The sequence below is a fragment of the Topomyia yanbarensis genome, chromosome 2, assembly GCF_030247195.1.
Source record: "Topomyia yanbarensis strain Yona2022 chromosome 2, ASM3024719v1, whole genome shotgun sequence".
Classification (NCBI taxonomy): Eukaryota; Metazoa; Arthropoda; class Insecta; order Diptera; family Culicidae; genus Topomyia; species Topomyia yanbarensis.
Genome location: NC_080671.1, coordinates 40,590,850 through 40,616,221, shown reverse-complemented (window position 1 = coordinate 40,616,221; position 25,372 = coordinate 40,590,850). Strand labels below are relative to the sequence as shown.

Below are 25,372 nucleotides of genomic sequence, written 5' to 3'. Positions count from 1 at the left end.
AGGCAGAAAGTTCTTAGAATTGTATGCGAAAAGGTCCTATGAGGACTTTTTGAGCGTCGGATCGCCCAAATTTTACCGAATGCGACGTTAGAAACGCAAATGAAAAATTTGATGAAAACTGAAAAACGCGGTTTGTCAACGGATTACCGAGAGAAAAAATATTTCATCAAGTAGCTGGGCCCTACGTTGTGTACACGATTCAACCTTTGATCGGAATACACGGAGCTAAGAATCCTTTAACGGCGACAGCAGCATTACACATAGATTCACATTCAAATGATAGACGTTCTCGATGAAATTATAATAATGAATATAAACGTAATAATTGTTCTTCTAACACACAAATTTATCTGACAGCAAAGATACTCGCACTAAGAATTCTTCCCACAAAACGTGTGGTTATATTTACCTACGACCATATCCACATCATTACAGCTCCAAGTAGGCGCTTCGATTGATGGAGCACGGAAAGCAGTCCTTGTTTTTACTGGAAAAAAATGGGAGTTCCTAGAATTTTTATTTAAATATTGTTCCCGATTACCTGATACAAATATTAGTTTGAATTCTTTTGTATTGCTCTAGTCCGGGTAATGAGAAAAGTGGAACTTAGATTAGAATTGTAATGAGAAGGCGGATACATTAAGGCATTAGAAGGCATTAATGAAAAATCGCGCAGCTTTGCCGAATTTTTCAGTATTTATTGTCAGAGGACGCACGAAAATTGGCAAATTTCGTGGGATAATGAAAGTTTAAGAATCCCAAAGGCATCAACTAACCTTGGTTAAAAAGGAAGGAGAAAGGTCGTGACTTCCTTCGTGTGGTATCTCGGGTCATGTCCAATCATTATACGTTGAATGCGGACGTATTGGGGTCATACAGAGCATTTTCTGCGCTTGCGGTGACAGCTATCGCGACATTAAACATGTTGTCGGGTCGTGCGCCTAGTGTTCTAGCGCCAGATCTCCGTTAAACGAATCTCTTCAGCCTGGTTCTAATCCGAGATGTTGGAATCATTAATCTTTTGCCTTTCTTATAAAAAGTCTACAAGTGTTTTTCGTTGTTTCAATTTTTAATCAAATGATTGTTCATGTTTTCAAATTGTGTATCTTGTCCTTAAAAATATTTCAAACTGCTTCCCATAGTCTGAATAAAATTGTATTCATATTTTTTGTCTACCGATCTGAGCTTTTTGTTATATGATGTGGATGTCAAAATGTATTCCCATGAGTATAAATATAAAACAACATTCCAAATTTCAAACAAATCCTAATTATTAACGCATATTTTTAAGAAATTTAAATTGTAAAGCAAAGAAATTTGTATCTGAATAAAAATATGAAATTGTTTTATATTGAAAATTTAAGACGTAAAAATTTTGTGCGCAAGATACATACGCGTGGTTAATCTCAGGTTTTGGTTTGTTCCAGACTTTCGAGTGGGTAATTCCCCTCTCGGTAATTTTCGAGTGGGTAGTGCTACCCATACTACCCACGCATTTCGCCGGCCCTGAGTATGATAAAATTCTAAAAGAATGCAATTGTCGTTATAAGTAAATAAACATCATTTGCTGGAATTTAGAGGAGTTAAAGTAGTTTGATTGCTTGTTACATGTGTTCTTTTCTTCTACTTCATTAGTCTGTTTTTGTTTTACTTCTAATAGTTTTCATTTCCACTACTCGTCTATACCAAAGTAATATCGGTCAATTTATACACTTCTAATAAATCTTTTTCTTTATTCGGCACGTTATGTTTCCTTTTATTACTCCATCATAAATAAGATTGATACTAACACTCACTAACACAATCAATTGCATTTTATATCATATACACTCACAATCTCTCCCATTCCAAACGTACGAACGCTCGTGGCCCTCACGATAATGCAAATCTGGTCACAAACGCGAACAGGCAATCCCAACAAACAATTCAGCTGGATAATGGTTTAAACAGTTATTGTTCAGCCTAATCCCTCGTAATAAAGGCTTGTTCAGCTTTCGTTGTTTGTTGGTATTGCAATCATCCACACATACTTACGCCCTTATTAAAACTTCCCATTATTTAAGTGGACGTTTTAGAACCGACCAATTTACAAACGCAGTCCCGAGCATCAACCTCTGCTCCCGCGATCATGAATGGTCATGTCTGGAAGTCCGTCCATGCACAACTACGCCCACGATCTCATAAATAGTAAAACACCCCGGTGAATAAGTGAATGTTTTATTGCTCGTTTCGTCTGTAGATAAACCTTCGTGCAAGTTTTTGACGCAGCAAAATAAATATCCTCACATCAAACTGCACGGAAGATAACAAGTAAACAAATCGAACATCTTATGCACAATCCTAGAGAGTGCGCTCAGTGTTGTTTTTGTTAGTCACCGCAACAACCAATCTATGACAGATGCGGTGTGAGCATATTTTCGTGAGACAAAATTATTTTGCTGCGACTCTATTCAGGGGTCAAATTCGCAACAGCAGTAATAAACTTATAAACGCAATCTCAAGTGGGAACACAAACACCCATATTCGCGCAATAACGCTTTGGTCATGTCCGGTAATCTCTTCCCTCGGGTTTACACGGCTGTAAAATAGGATTTATGCACGCGAAGTTACATACACGCTAGCGCAAGTGACAAATGCGTTACCATACAAACGCTCGAGCCCTTTCCGCTGTCTCAAGAATAAACCTACAAACGTCCGTGTTCGCTCGATCATGAATCGATTACAGATTCACGGTTTGCGCGCGATCATCCAAGAACACACGTGAATATGCGAATGGGCACACGGTTATAAAACTTAAATTAGGTTTTATTTTTTGTGTTTCGAATTCATCTCGTCAGTAACTAGCACCATCTGGGTGTCTAGTTAGACGATGTATCTAAACTAGTACCCAAATTAGCACTAGTTAGACACACAAAAAAATCCAAACAAAATTAGGTTTTGTGCCCTTAACGCGCAAAGTGGTTTAATACAATTTTCTCTTATGGGAATTATGATTGCATATAAAATTTAATTTTTGCACACACGGTAGCACACGCGACGTACAAACGCCCACGCGATTGTGAAGTCCCTTCGCCCGCACATATCTGAACCGTACAATGAATATCACATTCAGAATCACGGCCCGCTGCGATTGGCCTTAAGGAGTGTTTTAGTGGGTGACATATCCAAGGATGCAAAATGGCTATCTTTTCTGCGGCTGTAATTTTTCTGCCTACATTCTCATTTCTCTTTCGACACTGCTGTCGTTCGCTAATGCAGGACGCCCAGCGCTGTACGGCAGTTCGTAAGCAAAGCAGTAACATGACAAAAAAATACTGCCCCCAGTACAGCCATCAGACGCGAGCGGTACAGCTTCTCTTTCCTTATTTTACACTTTTTAATATTTTTAATCACAAACGACGACAATGAATGCGGTTCGTTTACGCCACGACCGGCATTAACGCTTTCGTGTGCGGGCCTCTCCCTTTGACTATGCAGAGAAAAGTGTACAAAGCGAGAAAACAAACTTTACTACGCCACATTCTCACCGAGCAGTCGGAGTACAGCAGCAAATGAAAAATGTATTCTACTGCTGTACGGGAAAATGTACTCGGTTTGGCTACCGTTCTGGCAAGAGCTGTAGTGATGCGTCGCTGTAGCGGGCTGTACGGTTTGTGCAAATGTAAATATACCGAAAAAAATGTAGTTTACCGGTACCGTTGGCATCCCTGGACATATCCCGTCTCGTTTGCAATTGTAGTGAGTGATTGTAACGGGGATCCTTTTCGAGACCCTAGCTCTACAGCTCCAGTAGGAAAACTCCTGAAAAAAAAAAGAAATATCAACACCAATATTTCGCGATGATCAAAGTCCCGTTATGTCCCTCGTAAACCCGATCAAGTCACGCGTGATATTCCAGCAGAAAGTGCAGAAAAGAAAGTCCTGATCAAGCAGGTGAAAACAACGGTAAAGAATTTCTAAAGATCCAAAAGTGAGACGAGTAGTGGTTAAAACCGAAATAAACAAAACTAACTACTTCTATCCTCCTGCATGGAAGGCTTCAGTTGAATTGAAATCACGTAATATTCAGTACTTTTACGGTAGCGTGCAGCAACCATGTCGAACATAGTGAAGAGATAGTTTTGTGTCACAAGTTACTAAACTTGAACCAGAAATTATCATCATTTCAGTTAGGACAACAAATAAATCCTACAATTCAACTCATTTATTCAGTCTCGCTTATCCCTGCTAAGTCGTCACTAAACTAATTATGGCCTAAACTCCAATTGCAAAACGAACGTACGAATCTGCATTGGACCCAGCACTATCTCGTAACCTTCGTTGCTCACGTTCCGTAGATTCTCCGCCGCTTCTTCCTGTTCCGTTTCGCCGTTCGCTTGCGATACCTGCCCGTTCTGGTATGGATTATTCTCGAAGAGGGAGGCCTTTGTCACATGTTGCAGATAGGAAGGATCCGGTTTAAACTGTAACCGTTTGCTGTCCTCCTTCCATTGGTTTCCAGCGAGTGTTGTCTCACTGATTTCTTCGATGCTGAGCGAACGGAAGATATCCTGCAGGTTGAACCGAACCGGCTTGGAGTAAATCGGGTCTTCGTCCTTCTCCAGTAGATGTTCAAATCGGACGAGCAGACTGTTCTCTTTCCACGGTTCGAACGTCATCAGGTTGACGTTCAAGGGGAGGGACAACGAAAGAGCTGAATACTGAAATGTAGAATTATTCGTTAGTTATTTCGTAGCAAAAGAAAAGATTTGGGTTACTTACGATATTGTTGAATCGTTTCTGCCAATCTTCGTACTGGAAGTTGGTGGTATCGCTGAGGAATACCCAGTTGGGCAGCAAAATCTGATTCTGCAGGAACCGTTCCCTGGCCTGCAGGGTCGGACTAGAGGTCTTTTTTGATCCGAAAATAACATAATGCTTGCCGCGAGCAACCAGCCCCTTCCCGTAGGCTTGCTCATCGAGTGCTTCATCCACCCCAAACGCATCATCGTGAAGAAGTCTGCGATGAACCATCAACTCGAGCGAACCATCCTCCATGCTGGAACCGCCTTGAGCACGATCGTTCAAAACAGCGAACCGAATGTTGCCATCCTCCAGTGCGATCTTCGTCGTCACCGGGTAGTAATTTCCGGCAATCGGTTCTTCCAGCTGCAAATTCCACGTATCACGATGATTCCGAACTCTCTTCATCATCTCCCGACCATTGGAATCCGTCCAAAATACACCGTTCGACTGGGCAGCCGTGTAGAACCTCGACACCACCTCCTTACCGACACCGTCCTCAATCGGAATAGGACCAACCAACCACTCAAACTCAACATGATTCTCATCGGAGTAGATACGAACCACCTGACTGATCCATTCGTTGAACACCTGGTGAACCTCCTGAACTACGTTACCCTTGAACACTCGTAACAGAACAGACTCACTGACGTGCCGTTCGGTCCCATTCGGACGGAAAATGTACGCTCCCGATGAACGATTCCGCCACTCGATATTGTTTCCAACTGCCGCTTCGTAGTACACAAAAGTTTGCCGCAGCCGGCTGCTGATTCCGTTGGCGTTGATCGTGCTCAGGAAACCATTACTGTCGAAGCTAACATTAAGGTACTTGTTTCCGATGACGACTTCCTCCGCGTGCCACTGTTTTGGGGCTTCGTCCGCCTGCATCGTTGCCGTCGGCGGTGGCCTATGATCCTTGGTGAAGTCATCGACGGATTCGATCACTCGTGAGACGAAATATGATTTGTAACCCAGCGGGGGAAGTTCGTTCGCTAGGAAAACTACTTCGTTCGTGGCGTTGCTAAAGCGGTAGGTTAGGTTTTGAACCGTCGCCGGAATCGGTACCATCTGGGAAGGAGTCTCCACGCCTCGGTAATCTTTGACGATGTATTTGTTGCCGGAAACTGGTAGACGAACGTACTGATAGCCGGAATGAGCTAGTGGGTTATAGAGGGTGACCATGAAAGTATCCTTAGCTTCGGTGATTTCGCATTTGCTGATGTTCAACCAATGGCAGGTTTCGAACTCGAATGTGAAGTCCTTCTGTAAGCCGTGAACGTCATGCTTAGGGGAGGTTTTCTTTTCGACCGGATCAACCATCTGATTCAAGGCAATCTTGGTATTTGCTCCGCAGGCTTCGATAGCTCGGTGAAGCATTCGGGAATAATCGTCGGCTACATGCTGTTTCTCGGTTCCGGTGACGGCATCGTGATGCTGCATTACACCCATCGCTTCACGAAGCACGTTTAGGTGGGCGGTGAAGTGGTTTTCCTTCTTAGGGGCAAGTGCCGTCAGTTGTTTGCAAACCTGCAGGAAGTGATTGCCGACGCGTTCGAACCGTTTGATCGTTGGTCGGGACGTGAAATATCCGGTCCAAAAGGCGTGAGGATCCGAAGCGTATGGGAAAAAGTCGTCACTCTTCGTTGGCCAGGTGATGTCGGCGTCGTGTAGGGCTTTCAGATAGCACGATGGAGTTGAGTAGAAGACGTTGACAGCGGAACCGTTTGCTTGGCGGGCGTTGGTGTACCTGTAAGTGGATAGGTTTGTAGATGTTTCCCGTTACAGTTCAAAGGGTAAAGAGTACTTAATAAGCTTATCTTGATTTTTGAACCACATTTCAGCGTACTGATAGTGAAAGTCCTCCCCCATGGTTAAAACTATGTTATTTGTGCGGTAGGATGAACTCATATTCTGAACAATAGCAATGAATTGGTCAACCTAAAGGAATATATTGATATTGTATATACAATCGAAAATATATTTCCGTGAGTGCGACCAATTTCCGGGAACCTCTTATCAATATCTGATCCAACTGACCAGAACTTGTGAGTACTGTGCATGTAAGACAAAATACCCCAGACCTGTTAGAACACAAAACACATAGCCCGGAGCTAACCCCGTTTACCTGATCAGTTTGTCCAAGTTCTTGAAGTACACATTAGCGTCCATGTACGTAAAGTCCCCGCCCATGGTCAGCACAATGTTATTCGTCCGATAGTGTTTCGCCTGCAATTCTACATAATACAAAAATTTCTCGACCTTTTCCCCGAAATTGGTCGTCGATTAGTACTAAAACCGAATCTATCCAACAAGCAACGATCTCACCTTCGAGTTCACATTGTTCTCCGCACTGTACCGACCGTCCATGATCGGTTCGTCCGAGCACAGGATGTCGAAGCAGAACCCCGGCGGAGGTTGATAAGTATTGTACAAAACTCCCGTGAACAGATCACTGTCCGCCAGATTCGAACTTGCCTTCCAAATCATTTCAGCGTTCTTCTGTGTCAAGCGTTCTCGCTTATCCTCGTAGTCCAACCGTCCAAAGAACAGCCCATCGAAACCCATCTGAGCGAAAATTGATGCCTGCTCCCGCGAATGCCCGAACGGATCAATCTGCCAGCCAATTCTCGGCCTACCGCACTCTCCGAAGGTATCGTTCAACAACCGCAGCCCCCAGGTGAACTGATCGATGATACTCTGGTAGTGCGTCGATGCCTCATCATTCATACTCCAAGCTCCACCGATGAACTCCAGCCGGCCTTGATTAACCAGATCGCGAACCTTGTCCTGCAACTCTGGAGTCTGTTCTTTCCACCATTTGAAGAAAAAAGCGGATTCGACGTAGATAAATCTGCGCGTGGGATCTTTCAGCAGCGACTCGACCACGGAATCAAGTATATATTGAACACCTGCCTTTTGAATGAGCGTTCTACCTGTAGATTGAAATAAGAAACGTTAAACTTTAATTTAAGTGCATTGTTGAGTGAAAGACTCACTCCCGTAATAGTACTGGTCGACCGTTTTCAGCCAACCGACGTCATCGTGGGTGTGCGGAACCAGATGGACGTTCAGCATGTTCTTCTTGATCTCGGGGCATGACTGGAAAAAGAACGGAGAATAAAACAAATGATGAATGCGGTAACAATAAAAACCGTGATCAGCAACTGTTTCAATTATGCTTATAATCCGATAATGACGATTACATTGTTTGGATTGCCTTGAATCTTTCCATTGAAAGTATCCCGCCCGTAGGGAACGGCACTCTGCCCGTGCTGGCCGAAGTTGTTTACAAACCAAAATGCGAACCGTATTCATAGATCACCGTTGGGAAGCATTAAGATTTTCTATGCAAACAAAGCTCTATCAGTAAGTAACCGATGCTTGTTTCTAGTAATCAATCCATCTTTTGTGGTAAATATTGAGCTATTTATGTAGACACGTGAATCGAACAGACCTATTATTACCCAGGGCGGGCATATTGGGATTTTTCCAGTGAACTCAACTAGTATGATTTATATTTTCGTTTTGGAAAGGTTAGAGAGCACAGCTTTATGAATCTATTGAATCGATGAAATGATAGCGTTTTCATTTTTGCTTGTTGCTACATCGGTTTAATGCACCAAAGGAGATAGGTTGATTACACCTAAGTTTAAATTAGTGTAGTACCGGCCATATGTAGTGCCCTGTTAAAAACGAAAATGTCACCATATCAGGGCCGTAGAGAGAAAATTTGGGCCCCAACCACTGTAGATGTTTTGAACATTAAAAATTGTAATCTAGATATCCATTGAAAGGAACAGTTAATATTTATAGAGAATAGAATTGAACGGAGTTTATTGTCTTTAAGCTATAGCTGGTTTCGTTTAGAATTTGCCAAAGAACAAAAACGCTTTCGACCTGGACGGACAAAGTGCAACAATCTCTAAAACATTGAAAGCCTCTGGAAATACAGGGTCAAATCTATTTCTTATTTTAGCTAACTTTTCCTTCCGTTTAGTGGGAGAAGCCTGATTCATGTATTTTAACCAATTCTTAATTTATATTCGCTACCATATTATTACAGAATTAATTTAAAAAATAGTAAGAAATGGGAAAATATGAAAAGAATTGATAAGAAATGAATTTTAATGAAAAGCACATACTAAGGAGGAGAATTTAGATATTGTAAAAAAATACATAAATAACAAAATAAAAAATCGCAAGAAGCGGATAAAAGAAAAGAACAAAATTACGATAAAATATTAATTAAAGTGGAAAAATGGAAAGTAATGAGTACAAATAGTTTAATGTTAAAAATAGAACAAATGATTGAAACGGAGAAACATCTAAAAGTGAAAAAGAATAAAATAATGAAAAATTAAAAAAATGTTGCAAAAAACAACTCAAAATAACAAAATCAAGAAAAGATGGAAACATAACTAATGTACACAAATTGAAAAATTTAGAAAAAAAAAACAAAAAAGTGGATAAATAGAACCCGGCAGACTAGTTATAAAAATGCATGAAAAAGAAAAATGTTAAATAAAGATAAAAATACTGAAAATGGCAAAAATAGTAAAAATAAATAAAACATTGAAATATTAAAAACATCTACAATAAAAGTTATAAGGCAGAAAATGGGTAAAAGTAAAAAAGTGATGCATCAAAAATAAGAAGAAAAAAAATCAAAGAGAAGAGGAGAGAGGAGATAAAATAGATTAAATGTTATAAATATGCTAAATCATGCAATGGACAAAATATGAATATAAATATTACGAATATAAATAAAATATATTTGCGGAGCTTAAAAAGTTTAAAATTGAAAATAATGAAAAATTGAGAAAAATTAGAGTGGAATGAGTGTTGATAAAGAGAAATAAAAAAAAAGATAAAAGGGTAAAATGTAAAGAAATTTGCAGACAAAGGATTCAATAGATTGAATAAAGGATAAAATGGAAAAAGGAAAGTATAAAATTGAAGAAATTCTGGAAAATTACCGAACATCAGCATTTGGGAAAAACCAAAGAACGTGAAAATTGAATAAATAACTGAAAAAGTTTTTATTCAAAATAAATTAGAAAACGAAACATAAATCCGAATGGAAACAATTGCGGATAGGAAAAATGAATAAAATAGAGATGAATTGTAAATTCTTAAGGAAATGACAAAAACAATAGAAAAGAACAATATAGAAAAATGATGAATGGAAAAAACTTCCAAAATAGAATTGTAGAGTTTATGATAATAGAAAAACTGAAACTCCAGCGAAAGAAGGTAAAAGCAAAACAACGTGGCATAAATAAAAAAAAGATAAAACAGAAACGAATAACATTGATTTTTTAAAGTGTTTTAGGTTAATTTTATTTGAGAAGGCAAAAGACTGCCCGTTGGTAGCCCTATTGAAGATCGAAAAACCAAGTTTAATTAAAAAATATATTCAAGGTTGTCAGGGTTATGGCCCATCCTCCGAAGCATGTTTTTGGCAGAGGTTTACGGTGAACGCTCTCCCAGCCGAACCGCTCAACTGAAATCCAAAAACTAAAAATATTATTACAGAAAAATGTATTGTGGTGTACTTGAACGGATCGGTTTTCCAATGTTGACCAAAAAATTGATTTCCGTGGTGTTCAAAATTTTAAACAAAAATTCACTGCAAAGAATCGAAAAATTTTTGATGAAAAAGAAACCGTTCAAGTACACGAAAATGTAAATACAAACAATCCAATTTTTTTTTGAAAATCGGATGAATAGTTTTTGAGATATCACGATCACTGCTACGGTACTTTTCAAAAAACTTTATTCCGAGATAATTGCGTTTAAAGTTTTGTGTCCACTTCATTCGTAGAAGAACCAGCGCGCTGAAAAAGCGGCTGTAATTTAAAATCTAGTGCGCCAAAGTGGATGAAATATTGCACAGATAATTTAAAAAGTATGTACTTTCAGAATATTCAATAATTTTTTTTTATTTTTTGAGTTCCAACTTTGTATATAACCCCTAAAAAATAAAAAAAAACTACCAAAAAGCAAATCAAATAAAAATTTGCAGCATATAGGATAAAGGTAGAAGAGAAAAAAATTTAGGAAATAGTGAAATTTAAAAAATACTGGTTCAAATGGAAAAAGAAACAATAGAAAATTTAGAATAATTCAAAAAATGAAAAATATAGATACAAATAAAATACATAGAATTCCTTCGAAAAATGCTCATTTATCAAAGCTATGATCTAATAGCTGTTTGCGTTCAATATAACATTGTGGAAATATCTTTTACATTCCTATTACACTTGGTAAGGATACATGAGTGCACGACTGCCACGAACCTGAAGATCTCTGTGACCATATTCCGCGACCCGTAACTCCGTAACCTGATGACAGATCGAAATAAAAATTTAATAACAGTTTTGGGGGACGCGATAGTTTGGTCAAATCAATCCAGTTATCACTGTGAAATGAATGTAACTATTACTTTGTATTTGGATACTTCTACCGCTGCTTCCGGAATCGTTGAAACCTATAAATCCAAGCAGTTGTGGTCACATTTTGGAAAAAAATTCGCCTTTTAGAAAAAATTTCACATTACTTCATCGCCTTATACACCCAAAACGGCGGGCTCAGATTTTCTGTTTTTTGGGCTCGCAATCTCATTTCCAAGGGAATCCTTTTTGAACACTGAGCTGGTCGCGCACAATTCGAGATGATCGCAACGCTCACGAAAAAAAACGATGACACACACTCACACACAAGGTAACTTTGTCAGTATTTGGTTTCGTATCTTTCTTCTACACCTTACATTCCCCCACCCATCTGCCACAAGCAATCTCATCATAATTGCTGCTGCATTACATTTTGTTTCATTCTTTTCTCCGCTGCTATAAATAGCTCGTGATTTGAAACTTCTAGTAAAAAAATCCTGATATCGGATTCTAGATTAGAACCGACAAACTTCTATTCGGTAAAACACCTCTTTACTACCCGTACCATGACGACACACTGGTGCAATAGTAAAATGGCATATATAAGCTTCACACTAATGATGAGTGAGATAATATTGTTTGCCTCCCCGCCGCCTCGTCGGTATTTCAGCATCGTCATTGACGCATTTTGCTTTGTACCATTTCCCCCCCACTCCCCGCTGTTATTAATATTTCGTTTGTATGTATGTGTTGGGAACAAAGCCTTACTAGAAAAAAAGATTAACAGGGTAGCATCATCAGGACTGGAACCGACAGACATCTACTCGCTAAAACGCCTACTTTACACGTTAGGCCATAACGACACATAAGGAGTAGTCATTCGAATGAGACAAAAACTTCTCATCATTGCAGCAGCGATCACAAATGGGACAGCATGGAGACGATGGTATGTGTTATTCAAGTTATCTCTGCACTGCATGAGCCAACAGCGTGTAGCTATGGGGTACGATATAGTATTGCACAAGTATTAGGTTGGTTGAACACTAACGCGTCGCTCACAGTTCGAGAGCGAAAGAAAACAGATGCATTTCCGCTCTCAAAGATTCGTTTTGGGTACATTTTAATATGTATAGTATCATTTGGACATCATGGTGGTACCAGTTTATATAAGAATTTGCTGTGTGAAAGTACTGTTCAACCCGTCACTCCGGAACTGGAAGTCGGATCAATAAAAAAATCAATAGCGATAGGAAGGTTGTACCTTTCATTTGAGACTAAGTTTGTGCAAGTTGGTCCAGCCATCCCTGAGAAAAATCGGAGAGGTTGCTTGACACATACATACATACATACATACACACATACACATACACACACGCAAACACATACAGATTTTTGTGATCTCAACGAACTGAGTCAAATAGTGAGAGAGATTCGGCCCAGCAGACCTCGGTTAAAATGTCGAAATTCCGAACGATTGCATAACCTTTCTAGATGACGAAGAAAAAATGTATGAAAATTGTTGTATATCCTCAAAATCTTGATTCATTTCAAGAAAATCATTTTTCGGGAAATTAGGCTCTAAACAATTTTCTACGCGGATTTCTCAGCCGATTTTTTTTTTAGTGTTCTGGGAAGAAGCACTATGTTATGTTCTTTAGTTAAATATACTATGCGGTTTGGGGACAACGATTTGGAAAGAAAAAATTATTATTGCTGCTTTTCTGGGAGCACTGGTTTCCGCTTCTCTTGATGATTTTTGTTGGTGATCAGGGTTACCTTCTGTCACATGCTGATCATTCCATTTGCTCTCCCTCGCTGGTGTTTGCGTCCATATCTTCAGCGATGGAGCGATGGTTGTCGGTGTTAGATGTTTGGTGCTTTTTCTGTTTTCGGTTAACTTTGGTACAGCCGTCTTCTTTTTTGGTTATTTTTTCCCTAGGTATGGTAACTATTGGATTAGGGATACCGTGGAATTTTGTTTGGTGGCATTTACTATTTGGCTGGCTGTTTGCCGGCTTTAACAGATGTTGAAGGCTGTTTGGTAATGTTGGTTGTAGATGGGTTTTCTTTAGTTGTTTTGGCGTATGGCTTACCGTAGTGTGTCGTCTGATTTCAGATCTGGCGCGTGGGCATCTGTCTAGGGTATGTGTATAGAGTTCTTTGTACGTAGTACGCTGTGATGATCTACCTTCGAAAGTCAAGTGAGACGGTATATGTTGGTTCAGCCGCATTTTCAAAACCCGAACGCTGTTGAAAATGCCAGAGGAAAAGTTTCCACATGTGTCCTTAGACTCCATAATTCGACAACAAACTTTTAATATAATCCGTGCTAGTACGAGGTGCCAGATCATGTTGGCATAGATCAGGATCCGTATATACAGGGATCTTGGTTTTAACGTTTTCATATTCGACGTCATGTTGCATGTTGTTCTTTTGCTACGAAGATTTCCGCCTCGGCTAAGTAGTTGAACGTTATTAGTACTACTTGCCTCGTATGGTGTAGCTGGATGTGTGAAACTTCTGTAAGATCAAGTTCCATTTTCACCTAGATTAACTGTTCCACCTCGCGCACTGAAAGTCTAAGACGGGTCTGCGAAAAATCAATCGCGATTGTATTCTCCCGTAATGGGCGAAATTTATTTTGTAGTTCACTCATTTCACTCGCAGTTAAGGACAACAATAGGGCGGCGCGGCGCGGGTAGTATTCTTTCTTTGTGTGTTGTTCGCAAGTGGTAAGCTTTTTAGCCCCATATTACAGTATCGATGACGAAACACTAGCTAGCCGACGTCTCGTGTTGCTTCTCTCTTTCCTTGCCTTAACTGAAACTTAACCGGTCGTCGATTCGTTTTCCTAGTTTTCTAAGTTTATCCAGCAGGCATATAGGCCTGTATAAGACGGGATCACCCGGTAACTTCCCTGGCTTTAGCAGTATCACCAGCTTCTGTACCTTTCACATTTCGGAGAAGTGAGCATCATCTAAACACTTCTGCAGCACCATCCTGAACATGTCCGGATATACCAGCATCACAGCTTTCAGCTACGTTTGGTATTCCATTCGAACCGGGGGGCTGGAAGCCATCTACTGCGTGGTTTCAGTTTTCGCGGTCACAATGCTTTTTGTTAGATCAGCCGCATCATCGTTCTCGGTCTCGCTGCCCAGCGGAAGCGCCTCTACGAAGACATCTTCCACTTCTGCTCGCTGGTCGTCCTTCTCGGCGCTGCAGCGGGTTTCCTTGGTCGATGTGGTAGCAAATCGCCTGTTGGTTGCTATGGGTATATTTTCCTTCGTTCGTCGTCGGTGAAGGGGGGCTATAGAATGTGACGTCGATGATAGACTCCCTTCCTTCCCTCAGAAATGTGCTAACGGAACCTTCCACAGCGTTCAAGGATCTGTTCTGGGGTTGGCTCTCTTTTCATTATTTTTAAATGATCTGCCGTCTGTACTGAAATACTTCCATGTGCATTTATTTGATGATGATATACAAAAATTTATTTTTGTGCCAATGAGTTTGAGTCTGCAGGGGCTCGAAAAATAAAAAGTGATCTTGAAAGGGTGTATCGATGGTCTTTGAAGAATTTACTATCAATTAATTCATCCAAAACAAAAGCCATATTCATACAGCAGCGTAAAATTCTTCTTGATTCACCATGTTTATATTTGAGCAATGTACCAATTCAGTTTGTAGATCGTGTAGAGAGTCTCGGTGTTATTTTAACATAACGTTTAGAATAGGATGCCCTTATAAACATGCAGTGCGGAAAAATTCATGGAACTCTCAAACGTTTATGCTTGGCAACTGGACATCTTGACGTTCAAACCAAATTGAATTTGATCTAAACTCTAATACTACCGCATGGAGAATTTTTTACAGCAATGCAACCATGGCAGCACTGAACAAACTCAGGGTAGCCTTGAATTCGTGTGTTCGATACATATATAATCTTTCAAGACGTTCAAGAGTATCTTATCTTCAATAATCATTCCTTGGTTGTACTTTTTCGAAATTCTTTATGAAAATATATATAAATTATATGAAAATATACAAAAACTCCATTATTTGTACGAAAAGTTGAGACCTCTACTCAATAACAGATATAAAAGCTTCATTATACTAAACAACAGCTCTGCTTATTACAATCAATCATTCTTTGTGAGAAGTGATAATAGATGGAATGGTCTGCCCGTAGCCATTAAGACTTGTAGAACCAAAAGCAAACTTAAACTAGAATTACTAGCCAAATTAAGATCAACCTAATTATAATACTACTACCATAGTTGTTTTCCGATTGAGAGCAGCGAACAGCAGGGCCGCAGAAAGAAAATACGGGCCCGGAGGGTCCAACGTACGGGCCCCCACCACTGTGTACTCAGGCAAGTACAAAAAAGTTAATGTTTAAAATCCATTGGAGTTCATTGATATTATGTATAGTACAATGACATTTTATATTTATGTCAAGTTTTTTGCTCTATTTATTTGTAGTGCTAATGAAGGAAAAAACGTAGAGCTTGTTATACTTTGGGAGTCTTTTAATACCTCTTCGACAGTTTTGGTGACTTTGAAAGGCGCCATTTTTGTCAATAGTATAAAAGTAAGGAAATGGAAGGATTAAAAATATTTTAATTACAAAAATTAATAATATTATCTGAACGGCGATCAACGGCAAAAGATAAAAAATAGGAAAATTAAATATTAAAAGAATGTACAAAAAGCTAAAAACAACAAAACAATAAACAAATTAATGTCAAATATTAAAAAATGTTTAATCGAAAAAAACCAAAACAGAACCTTTCAGAAATTGATAAAAGAAAACAGGAAACTAGGAAAACATACTGCAAAGATTAAAGAAGTCGAACATTATTGAACAAATGGTGAAAATAATGAAAAATCGGTATGAAAGTAGGAAAAAATTTAAGAATTAATGAAAATGAAAAAACTACTAAAAAGAATACTCGATACATCAAGAAAAACAAGACATATTTAAAGCAATAGAAAAAGTAAATAAAACGTGAAAAATGCATAAAATTAGAGGAGTATGCATAAAAAACAAGAATAAAATAACCATAGAGAAATTTAAAAAAGGGATGGACCGGAAAATTTTATAAAACTGGAACATTGAAATGATGAAACGGCGAAAAAGTAAAGAAAATTGGAAGTATTGAACAAAAACGGAGCAACCAGACCAAATGGAAAACAAAAAATAGTAGAAAAAAGCCAACATGGTTTACTATAGAAACACACAAAATGGAGAAATTAACCCAAGAAAAATGAATAAAATGGATTAAATTATTTAAAGAATAGAAAAAAAGTACTAGAAATGCTATTTGAAATAAATTCAAACAGAACTAAATGTAAAATGACAGTCGTTTAGTCGACAATGACTGGGCAGTGCGTAAGCCTCTTGTACCTGAAGGCATAAAATAGACCCCACTTGCGGTCCTTAGCTTCCTGCCCAGTAACTCCTAGCCCTGGCCTCCTCGTGGCGTCGACTGGGATACGAGTAACCTTAGTGAAGATCGGGTAACCAACCCCGGTGGGAACTTTGGTCGTATGCTGGCAGGGAAGGGGGGGTTACCCTTCTTCGGAAGGTGTAAACCTGTCCTGGTGCCCAGGTGGGACCTTAAGCAGTCCTGGCACGATGGCCCACCGGCGAGACAGGTGGTTGGCGTAGGCCCTATAAGCCGCCCCTTAAAAAACCCACATAACGAACAATACAGAAGAGAATACGACCCAGAACAATCGGCAACGACCCAGGCGACGAATAAAGGATCACGATTGGAAACTCGGAACATGGAACTGCAGATCGCTCGGCTTCGCAGGATGTGACAGGATAATCTACGACGAGCTACACCCCCGCAACTTCGATATCGTGGCGCTGCAGGAACTTTGCTGGACGGGACAGAAGGTGTGGAAAAGCGGGCATCGAGCGGCTACCTTCTACCAGAGCTGTGGTACAACCAACGAGCTGGGAACCGGCTTCATAGTGCTGGGCAAGATGCGCCAACGTGTGATCGGGTGGCAGCCGATCAACGCAAGGATGTGCAAGTTGAGGATCAAAGGCCGTTTCTTCAACTACAGCATCATCAATGTGCACTGCCCACACGAAGGGAGACCCGACGACGAGAAAGAAGCGTTCTACATGCAGCTGGAGCAGACATACGACGGTTGCCCTCTGCGAGACGTGAAAATTGTCATCGGCGACATGAACGCACAGGTAGGAAGGGAGGCAATGTACAGACCGGTGATCGGGCCTAACAGCCTGCATTCCGTATCAAATGACAACGGCCAACGATGTGTGAACTTCGCAGCCTCCCGTGGAATGGTAGTCCGAAGCACCTTCTTCCCTCGCAAAGATATCCACAAAGTCACCTGGAGATCACCGGACCAAGTAACAAAAAATCAAATCGACCACGGTCTAATCGACGGTAGATTCTTCTCGGACATCACAAACGTCCGCATTTATCGCAGTGCGAATATAGATTCGGACCACCACCTGGTTGCAGTATGCTTACGCTCAAAACTTTCGACAGTGCATAGCTCTCGTCGAAGCCGAACGCCGCGGCTAAACATCGAGCGGCTACAAGATGGCAGAGTGGCTCAAGAATACGCGCAACAGTTGGAAGTGGCACTACCAACGGAAGAGCAGCTAGGCGCAGTTGCCCTTGAAGATGGCTGGAGAGATATCCGATCCGCCATAGGTAGCACCGCAGCCACTGCACTAGGTACGGTGGGTCCGGACCGAAGAAGCGACTGGTACGACGGCGAATGCGAGCAGTTAGTCGAAGAGAAGAATGCAGCATGGGCGAGAATGCTGCAACACCGCACGAGGGCGAACGAGGCGCGATATAAACAGGCACGGAACAGGCAGAACTCGGTTTTCCGGACCAAAAAGCGCCAGCAGGAAGACCGAGATCGCGAAGCGATGGAGCAGCTGTACCGCGCTAAAGACACACGGAAATTCTACGAGAAGTTGAACCGCTCGCGCAGGGGCCACGTACCACAGGCCGACATGTGCAGAGATACAAACGGGAATCTTCTCACGGACCAGTGTGAGGTGATCCAGAGGTGGCGGCAGCACTACGAAGAACACCTGAACGGCGATGCAGCAGACGACGAGGATGGCACGGTAACGCACCTGGGAGCACGCGCGGAAGACATTACCCTACCGGCTCCGGATCTCCAAGAAATCCAGGAGGAGATTAGCCGGCTCAAAAATAATAAAGCCGCTGGGGTTGACCAAATACCAAGCGAGCTACTAAAACACGGTGGCGAGCCACTGGCTAAAGCGCTGCACTGGGTGATTACCAAGATTTGGGAGGAGGAGATTTTACCGGAGGAGTGGATGGAAGGTGTCGTGTGTCCTATCTACAAAAAGGGCGACAAGCTGGATTGCAGTAATTACCGAGCAATCACTCTGCTGAACGCCGCCTACAAGGTACTCTCCCAAATACTATGCCGTCGACTATCACCAATTGCAAGAGAGTTCGTGGGGCAGTACCAGGCGGGTTTCATGAGCGAACGATCTACCACGGACCAGGTGTTCGCTCTTCGTCAAGTACTGCAGAAATGCCGCGAGTACAATGTGCCCACACATCATTTGTTCATCGACTTCAAAGCCGCATACGACACTATCGATCGAGACCAGCTATGGCAGATTATGCACGAGTACGGATTCCCGGACAAACTGACGCGATTAGTGAAGGCGACGATGGATCGGGTGATGTGCGTAGTACGTGTCTCAGGGACGCTCTCGAGTCCCTTCGAATCACGCAGAGGGTTACGGCAAGGTGATGGTCTCTCGTGTCTGTTATTCAACATCGCGCTGGAAGGTGTAATAAGAAGAGCAGGGATCGACACGAGTGGTACGATTTTCACAAAGTCCGTTCAGCTACTTGGCTTCGCCGATGACGTTGATATTATTGCACGAAACTTTGAGAAGATGGAGGAAGCCTACATCAGACTGAAAAGAGAAGCCAAGCGCGTCGGACTTGCCATCAACACGTCGAAGACAAAGTACATGATAGGAAGAGGTTCACGAGAAGAGAATGAGAACCGCCCGCTTCGAGTTTGCATCGGTGGCGACGAAATCGAGGTGGTTGAAGAGTTCGTGTACTTGGGCTCACTGGTGACCGCCGACAATGATACCAGCAGAGAGATTCGTAGACGCATCGTGGCAGGAAATCGTGCTTACTTTGGCCTCCGCAAGACACTTCGGTCGAACAGAGTTCGCCGTCGTACGAAGTTGACCATCTACAAGACGCTGATTAGACCGGTAGTTCTCTACGGGCACGAGACCTGGACCATGCTCGTGGAGGACCAACGCGCACTTGGTGTCTTCGAACGGGAAGTGCTGCGTACCATCTACGGTGGAGTGCAGATGGAAGACGGCACATGGAGACGGCGAATGAACCATGAGTTGCATCAGCTGTTGGGGGAGCCGCCCATCTGTCATACCGCGAAAATCGGACGACTACGGTGGGCCGGGCACGTAGCCAGAATGTCGGACAATAGCCCGGTGAAAACGGTTGTCAATTGCAATCCGACCGGTACAAGAAGACGTGGCGCACAGCGAGCACGATGGATCGACCAGGTGGAAGACGATTTGCGGACCCTTCGCAGACTGCGTGGCTGGCGACGCGCGGCCTTGAACCGAGTGGAATGGAGGAATCTTTTGTATACGGCACAGGCCACTTCGGCCTTAATCTGTTAATAAATAAAAATGTAAAATGAAGAAAAAGTGCGCAAAGTGTCAAAAAAGATAAATCAAACGATTTTTAGGAAAATCAAAACAAAATTTAAAAAATTCAATGTAAACGTATAGGAAAATGGTCAACAGAAAAAGTACTTTCAAAATAGGTTAAATGGAAACAATGAAGAAATAACAATAACGAATTAAAGCTTAAGGAAAATGTGCAAAAAAAAAATAAAATTATTTGAAATGAACAATGAGAAAAAATAAAACTATGTAAAACGGAAAGCTAAAAGCTAGAAAATAAGGAAGAAAATACGAGAAAGGTAAAAAATTAAACAATAAGACAAATTAGAATGAATTTAGATAAGTAAAATTGCTTTTGGAAATGCAAAAAAATATAAAAAAGGAAATATAAAAAGGCAATGATAAGAATAAATGTAGTAAAAAGACAAATTTTGAAAATTAGATGGAATGACAAAAGAAACAAATAAAAAAGTAGAGCAATAAAATATGAAACAATAAGAAAAATAAAATAAAGAAAGCAGAATTTCCTTGAAAAATTTCGAAAAAAATGAAATAACAGAAAATACATACTATAAAATAAAACTATAAATTAAAGTAAGTGATAGTGATAGCAATAGAAAAAAAGCAAAAGTAAGAAACGTGAAAAGATGGATAAAATAAAAGTATGTAAATAGATAAAAAAGGCAGAATCTTAAAATTGTAGAAATACAAATGCAATCCACAACTTGAAAAAGTAGATCAATGAAATATTAACAAAATAAAAAAATCCATGTAGAAATGAAAAAAATGAAAAAAAAAATTGAGAAACATGGATCAAATTTCAAATAAGGGTTGTGGCTGGATTTTACACTTTGCTGGTTTCGAAAACATTCATAATCCTATAAAAACATGAATTATTCTGTTATTTGTGTTGGTGTGTTAGCACACCTTAAAATATTTTACGAGAATGTTGTAACTGATTTCTAGTAAATAGTCAAAAATAAAAATAAAATCGTTACGTTCAGGAAGCGACGTTCAAAATCTCACGCTCTCTTGTCCAATACGAAAAGATTTTACATGCAGATTTAACTTGCTACATTAGTTAGCTAATCTTGCTAAAAAGTTGATTTAGTTTGGTAGCAGAGTTAAACTTTCTCTTAGAAATCAATCAAACAAAATTTAGTAATATAGTTGAACGTATGCTTCTTAGAATCATTATCAGCTGCAGGATTGTGAACTGAGAGATCTTCTCTTCATACATATAAAATTCAAAACAAAATTATTAACACTATATTCGTCATGAAAGGGGCTTGTTGTGCGCAATTTGCTGTTATAATGAAAATGTTCATAAAATGCCGTATTTGAAAGAATTGTGAAGCGTATGTATTTTTTCATCCCTGGACGCTTTGCAAGGGAGGATTGGTAGTTGCTACGTTTTTTACAAGAATTTACAAGTTAGAATTTTGTTACAAAATGCTACGTAGAGGAAGAAGAGGTCGAAAATCGCCGAAATTTTTTTTGGATTAATCTCGATTTATTTTAGCATATCGAGAGTTTTTGATGACTCATTTGACCAATTGATCTCTTAAATAGAGGTAGGGCTACTGCCTCTAGTGGTACTTTGACCAGCAGAGTTTTACTGAACAAGGGATAAACTTCAAGAGACACATGGGTATGCGTTGAAATCAATTAGAATTTCGAATTAAAGTGATCACTCGACAGAATTTTGGAGCGCTTCCATTGCTTTTTGTTGTATAAAATGCTTAAAACAAATAAATAGGGTAAAGTACCTATTTTCACCATACTAAGCGGGGTACTTCATTAATTCATCAATTTCTCGGCCTACAATCAATGGAATGCGTAAAAATTGACATCAACAGCTTTGCTTCGATGTTAAGAACCAATATAATAACACAAATGCGCTGAAAACAGTGTAATTCTCGTGTTTGAGCGCATCGAAAACTCGAAGCGAGTGCCCCTATTGTTGTGCTACCATTTGACTCAATGCGTTGAACAAAGATGGCAGACACTGCTCTAACCAACGGCTTCAAATGGGTAGGGTGATAATAGAAACATAGCGAAAATGGGCTCATCACCCTATGCACTGTTTTATTTCTTAAGTAGCTCGTAGTACTAGGAGGAAAATGTCTTATTTTCTTCACATTCACCGTAGAGTGTAATGTTTTGGTAAAGTACTCCTGTTTTAGCATTTGTGAACAGTTTTGTTGATTTAGTTGGATGTAGTACTTCGCTTCCTCGGATATTCACAAAGAATCTAAAAGCACCAGCAACTCTCGCTGTGCTTTTACTTTGCTCTGCTCCACGGTATACAAACACAGGCGTGAAATCACACTTCAGTTTCTTTCGAGAATCTTTGTGAGGAACATTGATTCATTGAAGCGAAGGTTCAACGAGGTAAAGTAAACCCAAATGGCACTTTTAAAATAATATTTGCCAACACCAAGAGGGCCTGCAACCTGAGGATGACGTTTATGAGGACTAGATGCTGGACGATTCCAAAAAATGCAAAATAATCCAATGGATTCTTCCGGACGAATTCGGATTTACCTCAACCATGATACGGAATTCGACTCGAAAACCGTTGTGGCAACCCTAAGCAGGGTTTTTTTAATTTCAATAATTACTTTCGATACTAATCCAGCACTTTAGAAGATTGCAAATTCAATAAATCAAAAAATCTATTTCATTTAACCCTTTCATGTCCAACTTTTTTTCTAGTGCATGTACGGTTTCAAAACTATTTATCCTTGAAAACCTTTAATACTCAAATGAAAGGCGATAGTCACATTTATTGGCCTTACTTGTTTTTGTGAGCTAATCTTGTCTCAATCAAAAGTTATAGCTGTTTAAAAACTTTGTTGTCCACAAACAACATGGGCATGAATGGGTTAATTGTTTAACCCTTACAAGTCTGATCATATTTTTATTTCGATTATAGACATTTTAAACTTAAAGGCATTCGCTTCTTCATTCAGGTTAGGATTTTTTTATAAAATATCTCTATTCCTGTATGCGGGGTTGTGATTCATACCCAGGTGAGCTGCGTACATGGCATTCGATGTACAAATTCCGCTATGTCCGCTCGAGTCTGATCTTGTTTCGACGCGAGAATTAGGTTTGTATACACATAGTTGATATCAAATATGCAGTAGTTTAGAATTTTCGCTATTCTAGTTACCTCATGCACAAGATATTGAATTTTTAGTTGCACGCTCAAATAAATTTTTGTCGAAAAAGTATTTGTTAAAATTTTAGTTTCTGTTAACAATCCGGGCCCCCTTCACAACTCCGGGCCCGTCGGGAAACACCCCGGTCCCCCCCTCTCGGTGGCCCTGGCGAACAGTAACATAAGATTAATTCAGTTTTTAATACCACTTGTAACATTAAAAGAGGCATTGGCCTTACGTTACATTATTACGAATAAATAAATAACAATAATAATAATAACTTCACTGGTGCGTCCTGCAGGATACATCCACTTGTGTTGGTTACTCTACGGCATACTTCACAAGCCAGGTATTGAAGTCACCACCAATGACTACCGGCTTTCGGCCGATCAACTGCTGGGTTCACTGTTCCAACATTAGGCTGAACTGCACCACTATCCACCTTGTAGGTGCACATAAAGACGCCGTTGATTTTCGCAATCACGAAGCCTTTTGCTCGCGAGTTTTCTGAAGTTACCTCGGACCATAAAATGGCTCGAGCTTTCATCCATATAATTCCCGACATTCCTCTTGCTTCCGTCGTTCTCTCTATATATTATTCTATGTAGATCCCCTGCGTACTTGAGTCACTTAGCCACGAACTCCACTCGGATATTACCCAGCGGTAGGATACCGCAAGGCATTTCTTTTATTTATTAATCTCCCGTTTTCGTGAGATTTCGTCACAGTCATCCATTTAACTTCTGATACCATGAGCTATTTAGATCCGGTTTAGTTTAGTTGCCAGTTTTGTCACGATCTACTCGGATAGTCCCCGGCGTTAAACTCACCTTAATCCGACTGAGAGTTTCCGGGAAGCGGAATTCTCTTCGGTACCGACGTCCTATTCTTGAACCAATTAGCTCCCAGTTTTATCACGATATTTAACTCTCCGCATCGTCGCGATCTACTCGATGTAGTCCGCAGCGGTAGACCTAGCCTCCAAAACGAACCAACCGGTAGCTGCCAATTTTCACTACAAAGAAATATTCTCAGAAGGTAGACACATTTTTGTCGAACATATTCAATTTTTCAAATTTCAATAAAATAGTTTGTGTGGAGGGGTTGTGCTCAAAACATCCCCGCCACTAAATCTGGTAGGAATACCAGCTCAACTCACGGCATCTTAATCTTAAAATATTATCAGCCGTTGAAATCTGCAGTTCGGTCATTGAAAACTAAAGCACTTCTTGTCAATGTCGCTCTTCAATATTAAATTGTTATTGAAGAATTTTATTTCAATTTATTTATTTGATGTTTCGAGGAGAATGAATTTTTTCGACTCATAATCCAACTAGAAAGTATCATTAGAAAAAAAAAATCATCAGTCTTCTAGATTAACATTTTTTAAGTGATGCTTTTTTGCTTATCTCCGATCGGAATGGTCGAAGAATTGCCTAAAATATCATGCGAACAGAAATGTTTTCTAGCCTTGAGAAAAAAATCTTAATAGACACTGCATCTACCGTTAGAATAAATTATAAACGATTACTACACCTCTATAAAAACTAATACGGAATGCAACCATTTAAAGCAAAAACAAAACCTACGTCTACAAACATCAACATCGTCATCGCGTAAACTGCAATTCACACATCCCTACCTCATATCCGCAATTTGTTCCACTGTTGGAAGCATCCGCACCGTACGCCCGATACTCGTCACGTTGACCCCGCTTGTAGAACCCGTTCCCATTTCTCCACCGTTGTATGCTTGGTCCAGCCGAGACACTCCACACACAAACAGCTACAAGCAGGAGCAAAGACTTCACAGATCCTGCCATTCTAGCCATTATCACCAGCAAACACTTCAGCAAAGGGTCACCACAATCTTTTTGATTATCTTAACCTCAGAGAACATTAACAAGGTTCAATCAGCATCGGTTCGTGAAATTCTAATGTATTACGTAGTAAGAACAACTCAAACACTGACGATAATCCACTGTTCTAATCTAAGAAGACACTCCGCCCAGATTGATTATAATGATCGGAAGCGGTCGCCGAAAGAACACACAAACTTATTGCAGACACGGACGAACGACACGATCACCGATCCGTCGAGCGCAAGTCACCGTTGAAGACTGACTCGGAGTACGCAGTTTGGTTTACTGCTTACTCTCCGCAGACCGGATTAGTTCGCTCAGTTTGATTCATCGCAGTGCAGTTTGGTTTGTTTCTGACGTTGTTTACCAACATACCTACTCCTAGCTACGCGTAGGGGAATTGTGGGAAAAACCGACACTGTGGGTAAAACCGACACCCCACAACTTTTCCTAG

At 40.4% G+C, this 25,372-nt stretch overlaps 1 protein-coding gene across 2 annotated transcripts; it reads right to left on the bottom strand.

The window, feature by feature from the left end:
* Positions 1 to 4,170: 4,170 nt before the first annotated feature.
* LOC131683293 (lysosomal alpha-mannosidase-like) lies at positions 4,171 to 25,163 on the bottom strand. Of its 2 annotated transcripts, none has more exons than XM_058965124.1 (6): positions 24,700 to 25,163; positions 7,779 to 7,881; positions 7,108 to 7,715; positions 6,908 to 7,041; positions 4,762 to 6,529; positions 4,171 to 4,700 (listed from the first exon to the last, which is right to left on the bottom strand). In XM_058965124.1, exons 1-6 carry the CDS (start codon positions 24,886 to 24,888, stop codon positions 4,248 to 4,250), a joined length of 3,255 nt encoding a protein of 1,084 aa, XP_058821107.1. In that variant the 5' UTR covers positions 24,889 to 25,163; the 3' UTR covers positions 4,171 to 4,247. The 2 variants fall into 2 exon arrangements, with proteins under 2 accessions (XP_058821107.1, XP_058821108.1); XM_058965125.1 differs by lacking the exon at positions 6,908 to 7,041 and adding an exon at positions 6,587 to 6,720.
* Between the last annotated feature and the right edge of the window lie 209 nt (positions 25,164 to 25,372).

Bases quoted from the DNA above. Each gene is read 5' to 3' on its own strand.
- LOC131683293 (XM_058965124.1), bottom strand. From the start codon at position 24,888: ATGGCTAGAATGGCAGGATCTGTGAAGTCTTTGCTCCTGCTTGTAGCT. The intron at 7,716-7,778 runs GTGAGTCTTTCA...TTCAATCTACAG, and splicing joins CGACCAGTACTATTACGGGA to GTAGAACGCTCATTCAAAAG. The intron at 7,042-7,107 runs GTGAGATCGTTG...TTCGGGGAAAAG, and splicing joins AGAACAATGTGAACTCGAAG to GTCGAGAAATTTTTGTATTA.